The sequence below is a fragment of the Malaya genurostris genome, chromosome 1 (assembly GCF_030247185.1).
Source record: "Malaya genurostris strain Urasoe2022 chromosome 1, Malgen_1.1, whole genome shotgun sequence".
In the NCBI taxonomy this organism is placed as follows: domain Eukaryota; kingdom Metazoa; phylum Arthropoda; class Insecta; order Diptera; family Culicidae; genus Malaya; species Malaya genurostris.
This window is the reverse complement of record NC_080570.1, coordinates 155,287,592-155,305,220: the sequence shown is the minus strand read 5'-3', so window position 1 is coordinate 155,305,220 and position 17,629 is coordinate 155,287,592. Positions and strand designations below refer to the sequence as shown.

The window sequence follows — 17,629 nt, the reverse complement described above, 5'->3', positions numbered from 1 at the left end:
GATGTGTTAGCTTTTTTCAATATTTGATTTTTTTTGTGTAGCATTATTTAAGCCTTCCTTGTTACCGTCGATGAAGTAGATATTTGTGTTATATCTGCATTAGTAATGCACCATTCCTGCTTAACCTCCCAGATCCTAGAAGAGTATAATAAGGGCAATTTTTCAGCTTTATAATAGCATTATGAAAGCATAACAAAAACATTTCATTCAACTACTTTCTTTACCTTTCGCAAAATTTGATATGTTATGTTAGAAAGGCAAAATTTTTAAAAGAAATATATATTAAAATATATTGCGCCCTCTATCTACAAACCATAAAAACTGTTAAACACTTATACAATTGGCGTTTTCAACCACAAACCTTCTTACCAAACTTACGGCTCGTCTTAGACTAGTCAGTGCATAACAGTTTATGTTGATCTGTTGTGCCACCTAGCAGTAGGACAACATTTTCGTTCGGCACGTTTGTAAAGACGTGGCAGTTCGGTGCAAATTAAAAAGTGTTTTGCAAATAGCATTAACTTCACGTCGGCTTCGCGGTTTATGTTGGATTGCTAGGTGGCATCACAGTTCAACATAAACTGTTATAACTAAGACGATACGTAAAATGCTCAATGCGAGTGAGATGTGACCGACGAAAACAGAGCACGTTCCAGGGGCTTTTGGGAAGAACAGCCCTCAATTCCCAGCCAATTAAAATGTACATATCGTCACAACACGTGACGTGACGAGACAGACAGAATAGCCACAGAAACTGCCGCGCACACTTGTGAACAAAAGTCTGCTCCAGTTTACAATCCTTCTGCGCCAGCTAACCACGAATCTCTCGACATGTTTTTATTTTTATTTATTTGCGGTTTTCAAAATGTTACATTTACTGTATTTACTTCCTTGCAAAAAAAAAATAAACAACCAACCATCTTGTCGTCGTTTGGTTCAACAATGGCCTACTCAACCTCACCCGAGTGGAAGTCGGTCGGTTGGTCGGTTGGTTGGTCAGTCACAGTCACTCGCAAGCTCACGAGCGATCCTAGCAGGCAGTTTGTTTTGTGTGTTCGTGTTTTTTTTTCGTCACTCTATTCCCCACAAAGGAGACGCGGTTCACCGAAGGACGCGGACTGCGGAAATGTAATTGTTCTGAAAGATGGATGTTTTGTTGGTGCGCTGCTTTTGTTGTTATCCAACACGCCGTCGCATCCCATCCAGCCAGCCAGACAGAAGGTGTGTCACGGTGTTGGATGGGTTTTGTGTGTTGTTCTGTTCTTGGGAAGAGCACAAAAAGGAACCAGAGATTCTACAATGGTTAACAATAGGTGCTCGGGTCGGTGAGAGGGAGAGGAAGAGAGAAGAGTGGTTGAAGATGAAAATCCTTCTCGGTTGGAATCGGATCCGGCCTGGTAAGCAAGAACACAAGCAACACGCAAAAGCTGCAGTGAATCCAAACTGACTTCCTGGCCGTTCCGTGGAGGAAGAGAAGGAGAAGGAACCGGGAGACGAAATGGGAAACCCGAAGAGAGACAAAACATTTTCCGCAATATTCAAATTATTTTTAACGATGATCATAAATCATGTCAGTAAGTATTTTAATGAAAGTGAATGTTTTGTTCGCGGAGCAGCGGGTAGGCACTCGGATTTCGCTCGCACGATGGATATTAAAAATGAAGCGTTTGACGTTTAGCACAATGGAAGGGAGGTGATCTGAAATTCCCAGTAATCCGCCGAAAGCCTGTTAGGATAGGTCCACCGATTGTGAGTCAGCCGAAATCACGAGTGAAGAAAACGATTCACGGAACGTTCCACGGTACTCTTCGATAACAATGACTTGATGAACTCGTGAAAAGCGGTGCCATCTTCGATTAGAAACGATTGTCATCACAGCACTCAGCACTCAACTCACGATGGGGAATAATTTCAAGGTGGAAAACATGGCATGCTTTGTTTGATCGCTCATCAAGGGAAAAGTTAAATGTAATGGAATAGTTTTTTTCTGAATCATGAGCACCATACAAAAGGAATTAAGGAAGCTAGAATTAAAAATCCTGAGAATTACTAAAGAATTTCTTACCCATGTTCAGAGTTTCAAAACTTCAAAACCTTAGAACAGAAACCCAAAACAGAGAGTAGAACAAACAATTAGGAAAATAGGAAACAAAGCAATCAAATGAGAATGCCATTTCGCCGAAAAGATAATTTTACCGAAAGGGTAATTTCGAATGCATAACATAATTCATTAGAAACTGCAAATTCTAATTATTCATTCGTTATATTGAAGAAATAAACTGCATCCCCAGGCGCATTCAATTATTTTCGATTCTTTATTTATTCGATAAAAGCAGGTTGAATGGTCTATGACAGCCAAATGATCTTTATATATCGCATGGCCGTAGCCATTACGTGGCGCTTGGAACTCGAGCACTTTGCCTTGTGCTCCGAAATTGCGTGTATTTACATACATCTCATATACATCTAACCTAAAATTTCAAGTATCTCTTGTCGCTGTCTTTTCCGTGCACATGAGTTACTGCACAGATTCAAGAAGAGAAGAAATTATTTAACTCAGCAGATTTGTTGTTCTCTCTGCCACGTTGAGCTTTGTAAGCACTTGTAAAGACAACTCTAGGAGAGGTTTCAGTGGCTTATGCTTATGGTAGTTGAAAACAAATGGCTGTGTCAGTTACTACACGGAAGCGGTTTTATTGATGAAGTTATTAACAAATTTGTTCGACCTGCAGAGGGCCGAATTCTTCTTGTATGTCGTTATTCCATTGTATTGAGAAACACAAGCAAATCTTCATTCCAAAATCTTTAGTTTTCACTTACATCGAACTGTTACATCTGATATCATATCACATAAGCAGTGCACAACTAGTCAATTTTGTCACGAGACGCCACTGATCTCCTGGATAATTGATGTGGCTTAGCCATATAACCGAAGCCAAGATGGCGGAAGCGGCGGCCTCTCGCATACAAACCTGCAATCATCTCGTATGCCCAGTCTACTCAAATCTAGGTTTCTTTGCTTCAGTTAGGTCCGAACAAGCGGTAGCGAGGTCGGATAGCATACGAACAAAACGATGTGGCGAATTCCGTGCTGAGGATCATGAATAAACCTACGAAGTCTTTCTGGATAATTTCAGAACTACGATTGTAGTTCAACAAAACGGGACTAAACATAATGATTTTTCATTTTTCTTTCTTCTAAATCAATTCCAATCACGGTATTAAGACGAATGAAGAATCTGGCGATATGACCATTTCGGCGAATGGTCCCTTTCGGTGAAATGTCCCTTTCGGCGAAATGACCCTGATCCACAAAAATATATATACTGAAAATTAGAAAACCAAAAGCAGAAGCACAGAAAAAATGAAAAACAGAAAGCTGGAAAAATGGACAACCCGAACAACTTTAAATTAGAAAAACAGAACAACAAAGCAGAAAAAAAAACAAAAAAAAACTAAAAATACCATGGAAAAGAAATTAGAGAATATCCTTTACAGACATCTTCCGAGTAGAAAGAAAATTTCCAATGAATTTATAGAATTGTGAAAGTTGGATTTCAGAATTCTGCAAATTTCCTACCCAGTCAAATTTTTGTCCAAATTTCAGAGTTCAAAATTTTTAGGATTTCAGAGCCTTAGAACATTGAAACTTTAACACGCTACAAATCTCAAAAGGCAAACTGAAATCAATAATACTTAGTAAAGCGGCAAACCAGAAAATCAGGAAATTTGGGAAAAAGCAATCAAATAGGAGAACATGAAATTAGAAAACTAGAATATCTGGAAACTACAAAAAAAACATTAAAAACAAATGAAAACTGAAAACCAACGAAAAAGATATACTGAAACTTGGAAAAAAAAACAAAATGTAAAAACATAAACCGAGAAAAACGGACAATCAGAAAAACTTTAAATCAGGTGAAAAACAGATAAACTGAAAAACAGCTATTTTTTCTCAAGAAAATAAGGAAAATTGAAAAAAAAAATTAAAACATAAGAAAACAGAAACCTAGAAAAAAAACGGACAATCAGGAAAACAGAATATCAGAAAACAGAAAAAACTAAAAAAAATAATTTAAAAAACGAAACTGCGATAAATTTATGATGGGTGAAAAATCAGCAAATAGCCTTCACTTGATCATCGTATGTTACAGACGTATTCTGCACAGAAAGGAAATTTCAAATGAAGTGATAGAATTATGGAAGAAAGAATTCACAATTCTGTAATTTTTTAAAGATTTCCTACCCGGTTAAATTTTTGTTCGACATGTCACAATTTGAAAATTTCAAAGCATCCGAATTTAAAAATATCAGATTTTTAGGATTCCATTGAGAATATATAGTACTGTGAACAGAAATCAGAAATTCGCAATAAAACGGAAAACCGGAATATCAGGAAAATAGGCAAAAAGCTACTTGTTTGGAAAACATAAAACTAAAAAATAATAAAAATAAGAAAAAAAACTCAAAACTAGAAAAAAATAGAAAAACAAAAGCAAAGAAAAATATAGAAAACAGAAACCTACAAAAATGAACAATCCGAAAAATTTTAGATGAGAACTGAACAAACTGAAAAACAAATGAACTGAAAAAAGACAATTTGAAAAAAAGAAACAGAACACCGAATTCCTTTGAATTTCTAAGAAATTTGCATCCCAGTTTGCAGTTTAAGTTTTTTTTCAGTATTTCAGTATTTTTTAGTAGCAGGCATTTGGAATTTTCAGAGTATTTAAAATTTTTGAATTTTAGAGTTTAAGAACGTTAGAACACTGATATTATATACTAGCCTAATTCTCAAACAGCAAACCGGCGTCAGAAATTGTTTTTCTTTGGTTTTCGTTTTATTCAAGAAAATAGGAAAAAAAGCTATCGAAAAATATGAAAAAAAAGAAAACAAGAAAAATAGGAAATAATATACTCTAGAATATATTATAAAAAAAATTTAAATATAATATAATATAATATATAATAATGTAATATAAAATATATAATGTAAATAAAAAAAATATACTCAAAATTAGAAAAGCAAGACCAGATGCACAGAAAATTAAGACACCGGAAAATTGATGCATTGGAAAATGAACAACCAGAAAAACAACTGTAACAGAATCTGTACAATTCAATATTATTCCATATCTCTTCATTTTCAGAATAAAAATAACGAAAATTCACTGCAAAAATGCTAAATGATAACGTTGATAGAAACAACAATTAAGCTAAAGTGGACAATCGTCCAAAAAAGTTAGGAAATCACTGGTGTAAATAGGATCGCCCTCCTACACACAGATTTTTAGGGCTCGCTTCCGGGACTTTTTTTTTTTGTTTTTCACTACTCATCATATGTTTGATGTCCCAGAAGACGTTAGAAAGCGGAAGATGCCAAAGTTTGCCAAAAACAGAACACTAGATTTGGCAAGCAATTTACTCGTATTCATTTGAAACAACCACGATGATCAACGGCCTGCTGTTCACAAAGGAATGCCTCCAAAAGCGTCTATTCGCACTTCTATGGTAACACAATGGTCCTGCGCTTTTCTGGTGGCATTTGGCTTCGTGCCATTACTCGAAAGATGTTTTTGAATGGTACAGGACTAAAGAGGTCAACTTTCTGCACTGGAACTACGGCCAATTGAGAAGTATTGGGTCATCATTTGGCAGGCGCTTAGGAAACATCCTAAGGAAATAAATTTGAAGAAAGATTTAAGAGAAAAAGTAGTTTTCAACCTAAGAAAATGTTGGTTCAAACGATGTACAAGTCAATATGAGTAGAATTGAGAGGAAGGTTTTTTGGATGTGGTATTAAAATTGTAAAAAGCAAACATGGAAAAAGTTCAACAATATTTTGATTTGATTCCCTGAGAAGATTATCGGCTGAATGGGTGAATTTTGCCGAATATTTTCTTGTGATACAATTTGATTCAGTACACCCTTTATTTAGCACATTATTCATTTGATCCTATTAGACATCTATATATCTGTCAAACATCTGATTCCATTCATTCCTATTTCAATTACTAACCGTGGCCTACTCTGTCTGAGCTCGAGTGCTTTTACGACAAACTTCGCATAGTTCCTAATACCGTAAGACACGTCAAACAAAACAAAGGACAGATCAAAGCAACCGTCGCATTCGGAAACGTGTTCATTGAATTTCCCAGCACTGCAAATGCCATTCAATGCTTTTTGACTTCCGATTTTCGAGTTTCGTTCATTCAAAAGCAGCAAGACTGAATGCTTGGAGCAATGTGATTGGCATATTTACTCGAAGCCTCTGACGATTCTTGCACTGCATCTCGATGCTACTCGCAGTCGTACCAAAACCAAACCACAAAAACCATGGTTAGAATTGAATGCCAATTTTAACCGAAAAACTCAGCCCGATCATGAATAATGAATTTTCCAATTTCTACCGTGCAGTGTGTGTGTGTGTGTGTGTGTGGTCGGGTCGCACAATCGGAAGTGGAACCAAATTCGCACCGGTTCCCTTTTCTTCGTTCTGTCGATGCTGTTTATGATGTAGAATCTGTTCCCGTTTTTCCATCAACGATGTCACATAACTAATCAGCCAATCGTAAGCTCATAGAAACGTCACTTATTTTCTTTCTTTTTCTATCTCTCTCTCTCTCGCTCTTCAGGAATGGAACGACATGAACGTCCGGTGGAACTCGACCGAGTACGGAGGTGTGCGGGATTTGCGGATACCGCCGCACCGGCTGTGGAAGCCGGATGTTCTGATGTACAACAGGTAAGTTCAATTTACTGGGGCTCTTTTTTTTTCGTCTTCGCACTGACCCCTCCACCTATTGGTCGAACAACTTGTCAAGCTACGCGCTCCATTCACATCCCCTGGAGTGGTATCGGATTCGATTTAAATTACTTACTTGAAAAAAAAAACGTTCGAAATCCACTCAACAATCAGTGCGCCGTAGCTCATAGCCCCCATAAAAAAAGAAATATGAAGGCACTCGTCAAAACTTGACTCTGAGAACACTCAAATTGACGTACTCAAACGTGAAACGGGGTCCCGCTTACCTGCTGACAGTACGAATATCGCAGTGTCACTGATTGGCAGCGATGCCAGATCCAAGGAAATTTGCAGTAATTCGATATTCTCTGTATGAAGGTTATCATGTATTGGTGATATTACTCTGTTGGTGGATTGGAGTTCCAAAGTCGATTTTTTTCGAAACATTTTTTTTAGATCACACCAGATCTGGACGTTTCATGCATTTTTAAGTCAAATGTCTTAAATCTTAAATCAGAAAACTTTAATTTTGCGTTTTTGTTTTACGCGGACGTTCAGTGTACATTTATTCTCAGCAGAACGATGACTTCGTAATATTCTCCGTGACTCCAAACAGGAGTGTCCATCCAATTGTTAAGCATAGTACAAAACTTAATAAAAAAAGATATACTATAATATAATTCAGTACAATCCAATATAATATAGTAAAAACCTGTTTTAATCCACCTAGTGGTGTAATGATGCCTTTCTCATATTACTTACATTTTCAAAAACATCACTCGAAGATCATGATTTTTTTCAAACTTGAATAAAATCAAAAACTTTCATTGTTATAAACTATGATCAGCATTGCAATTTGTAAACAGTTGTGTCAAGTCAATATAGATTTAAATGTGGCTACCCTGCACGCTATACAAAATTGAACAGAGCACGCTGTGTGCTAGGCGCTGGTGTTTTCTTATGCGTACCAGTTTTGCATCATTTTGTATGACAGTTTTGATACACATCCCCCTATAATTTCGGAAACGAAAGTCGGATCTGAGAGCTTTAATTTGAATCATGATTTGTGAAAATCGGTTTTTTTTTTTTTTTTTTATTCAATAATATATATTAAGGCACACTGCGTTAAGCTATAAGATGCCGAGGGCATTAATTTTACCACTTAAAATTAAAGTAATTTCTTCTATTTCGTGATGTGATTTCGAGGAGATCAGATTCCAAGGATGTAGTCTCCAACTAGTCATCGGCAAAATCGGTTTAACCGTTGCTGAAAAATCGAAGTGAGTTCCGGTTTTGGAGCTTTTCTTCACTATTATCGGTGCGTCCGGAAGCGGAAACCGGGGACTAGTAGTTCCAAAGTAGATTTATATATCCACTAACTAACAAGGCCTGCCAACTTGATGAATTTAGCAGTAAGTTTTATCTAAATATGCACCTCACTTCGCCTTCGCTTGTGAAAAAATACTCATGAAATTGATAATTTTCACTAATCGCACTGTAATACCGGAACCGGAAGTCGGATCTGGATCAACTTTCCGAGGACTTCTAAAAAAACTTCAAGACCTTTCATTTGCATCTTAGTTTGTAAATATCGGTTGAGAAATTTCCGAGAAAATTTAGTGTTTTCAGCCATCTTTGAGAAAATCAAGTAACTTTATTTGTCACATACACACATCCTTGCATCCATACACACACACATATATACACACAGACATTTGCTCAGTTCGTCGTCAAAAGCCAAAGTCGGGTTTCACAGTGATTGTATAGCCTTTCCATATGAGAAAGGCAAAAACATCATGATATACTACAATTTATTGTGAAGAAAATTGCAATGTAGGATAGGATGAGCAGTAACTTTTAAGTCATTTCGCACCCTCTCATTCCGCTACTAACGCATAGAGCGATAGCACCCAGCCAACACCGTTTTTTATAATGCCAAATATCTTAGAAATGCATGAAACGTCTATATCTGGTGTAATCTCGAAAAAAAAATTGAAAAAAGTCGACTTTGGGACTTTATGATCGCTTAACTTCGAAAATCCGCGTAGAAAAAAACCCGCAAAATGGAAGAAATTTGTTTTTTTGATGTCAAATATCTTAGAAATGCATGAAACGTCCAAAAAACCGCGCTTTTTCGGAAATCCTCGTCAAAACGCCGTGTAAAAAAACTACAAAAACTGCTTTAAAAAAGACCTCCGTGTTTAGATACATTGGCCGTTTGGCATAAGGTCATTTGGCATAATACCGTTTGGCATAACACCGTTTGGCGTAATGGTTATTTGGCATAATGATCATTTGGCATAATGGCAATTTGACATAATGCCATTTGTCACGCGGCTTTTTGAAGTTACGTGGATTTCCGAAGCTACGCCGTTTTTTTACGTGGATATCCAAAGTTACGCGGTTTTTTTCGGAATCAAAAAAAAATTTCGATTTCGGAAGTCTCAAAAATTTTTTATGTCCTAAAGTCGATTATCACAAAATTTTTTTTTTTTGATATTACACCAGATCTGGACGTTTCACGCATTTCTAAGATATTTGACATCAAAAGATTTTTTTTTCTCAAGTTTGGAGTTTTTTTACGCGGATTTCCGAAGTTACGCGTTTTTTTTTGCGCGGAGACCTGAGTGTATTATTATTTTGAATTTTTGAAAATCTGTGGTAAATAACACACTTTATATAATATAAATACAATAGCACGTTCTATATAAGTAATAATAATAAGGATAATTTGTTGCTAATTAGTTACGATTATTTTGAATTTACTGCTCAATTTTTTATAATTTTTTCGAGTACTTCGTTAAGTTCATATGAAGTTAACGAAACACCTCTCTTAAATAAGCTTGAAAACAAATCGAAACTCAGTGGAAAATTTGTTGCTTATTAGTTATTAATTAGTTACGGTAGTTTTGAATTTGTTGTTCAATTTTTTTTTAATTTTTGAGTATTTTGCTAAATTTATTTGAAGTTAACGAAACATCCACCCTGAAATAAGCTTGAAACGAAATCGAAACGTGAATAATTCGTTGCTTATTAGTTAATAATTAATTACGGGAGTTTTGAATTTGTTGCTCAATTTTTTTTCAAATTTTTAGTAGTACTTTGCTATGTTCATATGAAGCTAGCGAAGCACCTCTCCCAAATAAGCTTGAAAGCAAATCGAAACCCAGTGGATAATTTGTTGCTCATTAGTTGCTAATTATTTACGATAATTTTGAATTTGCTGCTCATTTGTTCCATTTGTTTTCTTTGAGTTCTTCGATTATGAATTTATATGAAGTTAACGAAGTACACGAGAGCAAAATTGAGCAACAAATTCAAAACCACCGTAACTAATCAGCAACGAATAAGCAACAAATTATCCACTGGGTTTCGATTTGCTTTCAAGCTTATTTAGGAGGGGTGCTTCTTTTACTTCATATGAACTGAGCAAAGTATAAAAAAATATTTTCAATAATTTAACCACAAAGTCAAATCTATCGTAACTAATTAGCAACTCTTAAGCAACAAACTATCCACTGGGTTTTGATTTGCTTTCAAGCTTATTAAAAAGAGGTGTTTAGTTAACTCATATGAACTTGCTCGAAGTACTCCAAAAAAATTAAAGGGTTACATGCAAGACACGACCGAGCACGATTAGATTGAAAATGAAATAATTCCAAGGTACCCATAATAAATGCAAAAATAATGATGATGTTGGATGCACTCAACAGTGACAAATCACGAACTTACTCTACTTTTACCGTTTAGATTTATTTTGCGAAACAACAAATTGACAATTAGATTTTTTCAGAACAATCGATTCTACTCTATTTGGATGCTTTCCACAAATTTCTACATTTTAAAAATGTTGAAAAATATCCTTTGTATGAAAGTCGCTTATTCATTTTATAAAATTTGATTACTCATTTTATAAACAGCTATTTAAGAGATTTTTTGGTTAGACAGCAACTTGTTCAAATTGATACTGCATAACGCATAACTGCATTGCCTTGCATTGTTTTTGTTACACTTAGTCTGGATCTCTTCTATGAGATTCTTGAAAGTAAGATTAGAGATTAGAAATATTATGCTTTATAAGACTAAATCAATTTTTAACTCTTCAAGTAGGTTACACGATTATTGTTTGGTTCAATAATAGGCTTATGCTGAGAGATAGTTCATTGTGTTTAGACACGTTTAATGAAAAAATAGTATATATGATTACCATCGTAGCACAACTTTATACTGAATCCATTTGCGCGCCACCGTTTTGTTCGTATGTAAATTGAGTTTTCAGTATGCACACAACCCGTTGACAAATTAAAACTTTTTTAAACGTACAATATTGAAGCTTCCGAATCAAGTTCAATGAGGCAAATCCATCAACAAATCACCCAGACACAAGCGCTTCAAATTAGGTCTATCAAAAAATCGATCGCCGTTAGTTCTAAATTACCGTCTACTAGTTACCGGAGAATCAAAATAAACAGCTAACTGGTACTCACAATACTCAAGTGAACACGGTATCAACACACCGCACACACACACAAAAGCGACTATCCAGCAAGCGATTGGATGTAAATTTTCGGTTTCGTCATCCACTCATTACTCAAACACCACCTTCCTTGCTGTCAGCCAGGGGTTAACTAAAGCAAAGATGTATTCAAGCATGCGATAGTTCAAACTGCTCAAATCGGACGAGAGGATGACATCATTGAGGCACTGTGACTGCGACTGTGATTGGCTAGTGAAAACATAGATCGATTCAAATCAATGCTATTGAAATACTCAAGCGACGTTGCCATAGATGTTTAAGTTAAATGCTTCTGAATCGATTGGTTATTAAATTATATGAACCCATCAACAAATGATTGAGTTATTATCGTTCAAAATTATGACATTTTTCAAATTGACACCCAGCCGTGTACAGTGAAGAGTAAGGCTTTTTCAATGCCAAAATGAGCTACAACTTTTAAATTACCGTAACTGATTACCAACAAATTGTTCACCTATTTGCGTTATCATCGGCGAGAGGTGCTTCGCCATGTTCATTTTCATGAACTTATGAGCACTCAGTTTTCTCATGTTTCGATTAACTCCGGAAGTCCGGAAATAGTGGTCAGAAGCTCACTAACCTTTTCCCTCTATTGCAGAATTGAGTTTACCTATTTTCAATAGGTTACAATTGAATTTTAACCGAATCCGACTTATGGTTTCGGAGTTAGAGGATGAAGTGTGTGTTTTAAATTTCTTGGCATTTAGAGCGACTATGCAAAAACGGAAAAAACCTCTTGAATCGGTTAAGTTAGCTTACACCCGCATAAGTTTTGCTGTTTCTATTCAATGAACAGTTTTTGTGAAAAATCCTACAGTAATGATTGAGTAAAATATAAGTCAAATCAGAAAAGCATCATCCCTCTACTAGGTAAATTAAAACAGGTTTCTAGTAACTATTTCTAGTCTATTCGGTTCCGATACAGAGAGTTTCAGTTCTTTTAGGTTAGAATCATTCAGTTTCAAAAATTTTTCGCATCCACAAAAAAAAACATTGGTTAGTTTAAGAAGATTGTTGGTAAATTTGAGAGCTAGAAAAACTATTAATTTCGTTAATTTAAGAGCTAGAAAAACTATTTTATTTTGAAAGTGGTTCTTCATTGAGTATAAAAACTGTTCTTTGCAATTGAGAGCATTCTTTTTTGTTAGAATGATAGTGTTCTCATATTAATACAAAAACTACCTGCATTTGATGCAAATGGAAAAAACTTTAGAAATAACAGGTTTTTTTCCCTACAAATAGAAAAATATTTATAATGAAAATGGTGAATGTATTGGAAGCCTGTTTATTGGACATTTTTACAGGAGCAATTATATTTTTTTGTGTGTAGTTAATAATTATGGATATGACGCCATGGCAATCTGACAACACTGACTAACGCTGATTGAAAGAGAACCACCCAGAAAAGGGCAACAACAAAAAATCACAACCGCTGACAGACAACCAAGCAGGCGGGGACCGATCGGAAAACGGAAATCAACAATTTCCTCCAGTGTGTTTTTTTCGGCGCCTTTCGTATAAATGTCCATCACCATTGGCAGCATCATCATCATCGTCGTCGTCGTCGTCGTTGGCATCAGAAGTGGCCTCATCAACAAACGACAGTAGTAAGGAACGATTTTCCTCTTGGAATTGCTCACCTGAATGACCGACCGGACGACCGTCGATCGCTGCCAATTGATAGCGGTTTCAATTTCCGTCGTTCTGCGTCGGGACTCTGACACGGGATGACACATTGCCATGGAAACGCATGGTACTTTGTTTGTTTGCCACCGCAGAGTAGTGCATTTAAAAAGAATGGCTTACCTGATTAATGGTGCACAGTTGACAGGACATAATGCCCTCCGGGAAAAAAAACCATACTGCGTTCACAGTTTGCTGTGCGGACACGCACACTCGAGTTTGTTACTATGAACAGGTTCCGATGTAGGTCAAACCACCATCTGCTGTCAACCATGGACAAAATCCACGAAAGTAGAAATTTCCTAGACGATTAAAAGACGACGGCTTTCTTCTTCTTCGTACGCTAATGGGTGGCAAACATAAAATCTTGGTGGAACTTATCTTTTGCTCGAATTCACGGCCACTTTGGGCCTGGATCGAACTTCTTCCCGATGCTGATGGAAACAGCAACTGTGCGGTTTAAATCTTGAAAACTTTGACGATAAATTAACCCAATCTTCTTCGGGATTGGAACTTTCCCCGTCCGTCCTGGCAGTGTTTGTTTTTGCTGTTGACTCACGTTTCCCATGCATTGCGGTAAAATGTTGCCTGAAGTTAGCGCCCGATCAGATTTGCGAGCTGCAATTTTGCTACTTCTGCTGATATTAGATACGTTGTTTGGAAGTTGTAATCAAGTCGACGGGAGATTTTCTTGCTGTTTGTTTGTTTTGGCAGGCATCAGCATGGAACTCAGGTGCGGTTGTGACGATCTTTGTTCTATGTGGAGATTGGCAGTGGAATCAGCTTGCTTCGAATTTGATCAACGGTGGTACGTCAAACTTTAGTTGATGAGAAAAAAGTTTCGTTTTTTGCAATGGCTGAGTTGAAACGTATATTGGAGAAGCCAAATGAATGAAAAACTTACAGGAAAAGATTTTTTTGAAAAAAAAAGCGTTCTTATGCATTCCATGCATCGCGATACCATTTCGCCACCCTAAGCCTTGTAATAGACACAGCTCTAAAACACGGCTAGGCATGATCAAACATGGTCTACATTCTGGCCGTCTCATAATTAATGAATTGAGAAAAAAAAGGTTAAGTGTTCGTAACACTCGAAGAAAAGTCGATTCAGCAGAAGGAATGTGCAACCGTCTATATTCATGTAATTGCAGCTACCAACAGTCTTGCAACAACAAAAAATACTACCAGTACAATGTTGGAGAACAGAAGCGCCTAAATCACTGCGCAGTTTTGTGCGGCAAGAACTAGTTGGTCGGTCGGTCGGTTCATTCGGTTCTGTACCCTCTCACATTTCAGTAATTTTTCACTCGCACAATCTTCCGGTCCGGAATCGGTCATAAATACTGAGGAAAAAAAAGGCCGTTAGCACAATCACCTGCAGCACTCAATCCTCATTCCTCCACGGGTTCGAATTCGGTTTCCGTCCGTTCACCAACCGAAATCAACTCCCAATCCCACCACCCCTCAATTGGGACCGGGAAGGAAGAATGGTGCCGGTTGGCGGTAGTCACGTCATTTGGAGCATGGCCAAATTTTATGCTAGATAAAAATTCTTCGAAAGCACGGAAAACCGGAACTGTTCCGGTTCAGCCGAGACAATAGTGTACTTTTGCTGCATCCGCGACGACAACAACGACGACGGACGCATTCGGATGACGTCGTCTCGGTTGAACGGATTTCAACTGGCACGTTTTTTTCTCTGTCTCTCTCTCTCGACCATAAACACACACAGACACCAGTACATTCACAATGTAATTGTGATGCTTTTCGCGCGCTTACTTCCCAGTTCTTCTGTGGCTCTGTGTTGTTTGCCTTGGATATTTTTTCCACCCTATTTGACTGAATGCTTCAACCGATGCAAGAAAATGATGGTTTGCTGTTTGTGCACTTTCAACGAGTCTCGGTCTTTTTTTTTCTCAGTGTGGGTTTGGCCAGATTTTACTGCGCGCTCCGGAGACCGGTAAAACACCACGTAATAAAGGTTTTAATAATGCTCAATCATGCAATCCACTTTACTACGGCAGCGACGACGTGCAGCAGCAATAAAAGGTAATGGTCCAAGCTCAGTACGAAAACGTGATAATTTTGTCGATGTAAGTCGATTTGAATTCGTTGTTTTTTTTTTGTTTTGATAAGATGAACCCGCAAATAAACATTTTCAAAAGAAAGCTTGTTTAAATCATGAACCCCCTGAAAAACCACATCCCGTATGATTCTAATTAAATGCCTATTATTCATGTGGAAACAAGTGACCAAGGGAATTTATCAATTAGTAGCAAACCCATCGGGGTTTATATGAGCTCTGTCTATCACGAACTTTATCTCGGTGAAACACTACAGTGACTAAGGGACCGACTGGAGGTCGGCAGAAGGGAGGGGAGTAAACTTTTGACCACATTTTCTTGCGTTCAGCACGAAACTGTGTGTTTGCCGAAGAGAAACAGGAAACTTTTCATCTGTGGTACAACAATCGAAGGTATTTTGGATAGTTGATAGAAAGTTTCATTCGAGTTCAGCTCGTTTGTGCTTGCTCTGATAAATATTTACTGTCAGTCAGGGTCGCCATGTAGTGTAGTCTGTAGCTCTTCTGTTTGATGATCACATTTTAATGATTATTGAGTGGTGTCTCGTTTAGTAAAAGGATGATCTTTGTGTCGATTTTCTATTGTTTTTATCGAGAACAAATGGAAATTTGACCAAACGCCTATTCGAGTCAGATTGTGATGGACTTTTCTGCACGGTCAGTTGTCGTTTGTTTTAGCTCCGAACCGAAAAGAATGCTAGACATCAGTGTTGGGCCAATCACGGTCAGAAAAAGTTCATTTCATTATCACTCGTGAAAAAATCTGTTCAAGAGATTTTCTGGAAAACAAAATCAGCGAGTGAAAAAATCACTTCCGAGATTTTCATTCATGAAGCAAGCATCCACAAATCTCTGAACCTCGAAGTTCGCATGTGATTTTTGGTATCAGCGAAACGTGATGATAAATGTTCACCTACTGAAATATCGCTAAAGAAGTAGAAGAGTCTCCAATGATATTTCGATGCCTTATTTCCTTCCACTACGCTTCAGTTCGACACCGAAGTGATTTTCGACGATAAAAAAACTACTCAACTGAATCGCAACCGAGAAATAATGATTGTGATATTTTCGATGCACGTAGAGAACCACAATAGTTTTTTGTCTGCTATCGAAAGGCCACTCTCTTAATAAGCAGTTTGAATTCGACTATTTCAGACATTCTCAATGAGCGTAGATGGACTCAGTATGAAAAACTTTATTTCGCTTCTTAAGGGAGTATAATGATGGGTGATAACGAATATAGAATGAGCATGTAAATCAGTGTAGTTAGTTTGATCGGAAAACGAACGCTTTCCGATTCTATTTAATAGTCCTGGGAATATGGCATATTTTTTTCATTATAGAGGCATAATTCTTGAATACATTAGAATCGGTAAGTTTCATGTTTCACGCTGGAATTCTAGAAAATATGATATCCTAGCCACTAGATCATATGGGAAAACGAAACAATATTTTTTAAAATCTGTCGCTGATAATGTTAATTATACAGTTTTCACTACGCAATAGCAAATTCAAAATGAGTGAAAAATAAAGGTGAGTGAGTAATGTCACAAACATAACTGGAGGACGTGAATGCGAATATAAATGATAATCGTTCGTATTAGTTGATTGTGTGCAACTTTTACTGCTTCGCTTCCAGAACTGTAATGGTACATTTATACTAAAGATTGACTTATTGGCGACAAATATTTTCTATTACACTATTAAATAACGTGGACCAATTAAAGTACAAGATAGCAATATATAGCCTTTTGATGTCGATTATTTAATTTCGGATTTCAAACTATCAAAATGCTGAACGGCATTAATTTCTTGCACTCAGAAGGGCCAAGTTGTGAAATTCTCAACGATATTAAACACTGTTCGGAGCATTTTACTCGAACGCGAAGCAGTCAAATGCTGGATTTATTCGCATTCGTTTTGGTGCGAATTTTGCACTGCGAAAAGCAAGGATGGCTTTTATCGTATCAAAGAACGCTCTCTGGAAACTCTTCACGCGATTCAATCAGTGCCATCGAAGAGAGAGACGGATATCGTTGCAGCAACAAAAAACCGGCATGGCTGATTTAACATAGAATGGACACCAGTGCGAGAGCGAATTTCTCTCGATGACCTGTCTGAGAATCAAAGGTTAACACGCTGCTGTGGGGATTCTCTCTGAAGCAACAAACGGTCGCTTATTCTCGTTTCGCGATCCGATTCTTTATGGGCAGTGGATAATTGCGATAGAATCATAGTTATTCTAACTATGTGCATATAACCTTTGTATAAGTTATGTCTATGAAAATGTATGTGAATGCTCCACACAAGGGTTTTGAAATATTGCAACCTATTATGAGAATCATTAATTCGATTTTCTGCGATAATTGTCAACTTGCGATTCTCTCTTGGTAAATTCCACACAGCACCGATCATTATCAGACTGTAAATTTTTTTTAAGTGCCGTGAAATACTCAGGGTATGAAGTGGAGCGAAGGAATGTAGATAAATTCTCTCATGGTTAATGCATTGTCTACTGGATTGTGAAAATGTTATATACAATATAGAGAAATATCGAGCAGCTTCTGTCAAATTATCGGCA

General features: G+C 37.0%; 1 protein-coding gene across 1 annotated transcript in view; it reads left to right on the top strand.

Moving 5' to 3' along the window:
* The window catches only part of LOC131426294 (neuronal acetylcholine receptor subunit alpha-7), a 325,402-nt gene that overhangs the window by 218,395 nt on the left and 89,378 nt on the right, over positions 1-17,629 (top strand). The window contains exon 5 of the mRNA XM_058588913.1: positions 6,636-6,745. Coding sequence (XP_058444896.1) covers positions 6,636-6,745 — 110 coding nt within the window. The remainder of the gene's footprint in view (positions 1-6,635; positions 6,746-17,629) is intronic.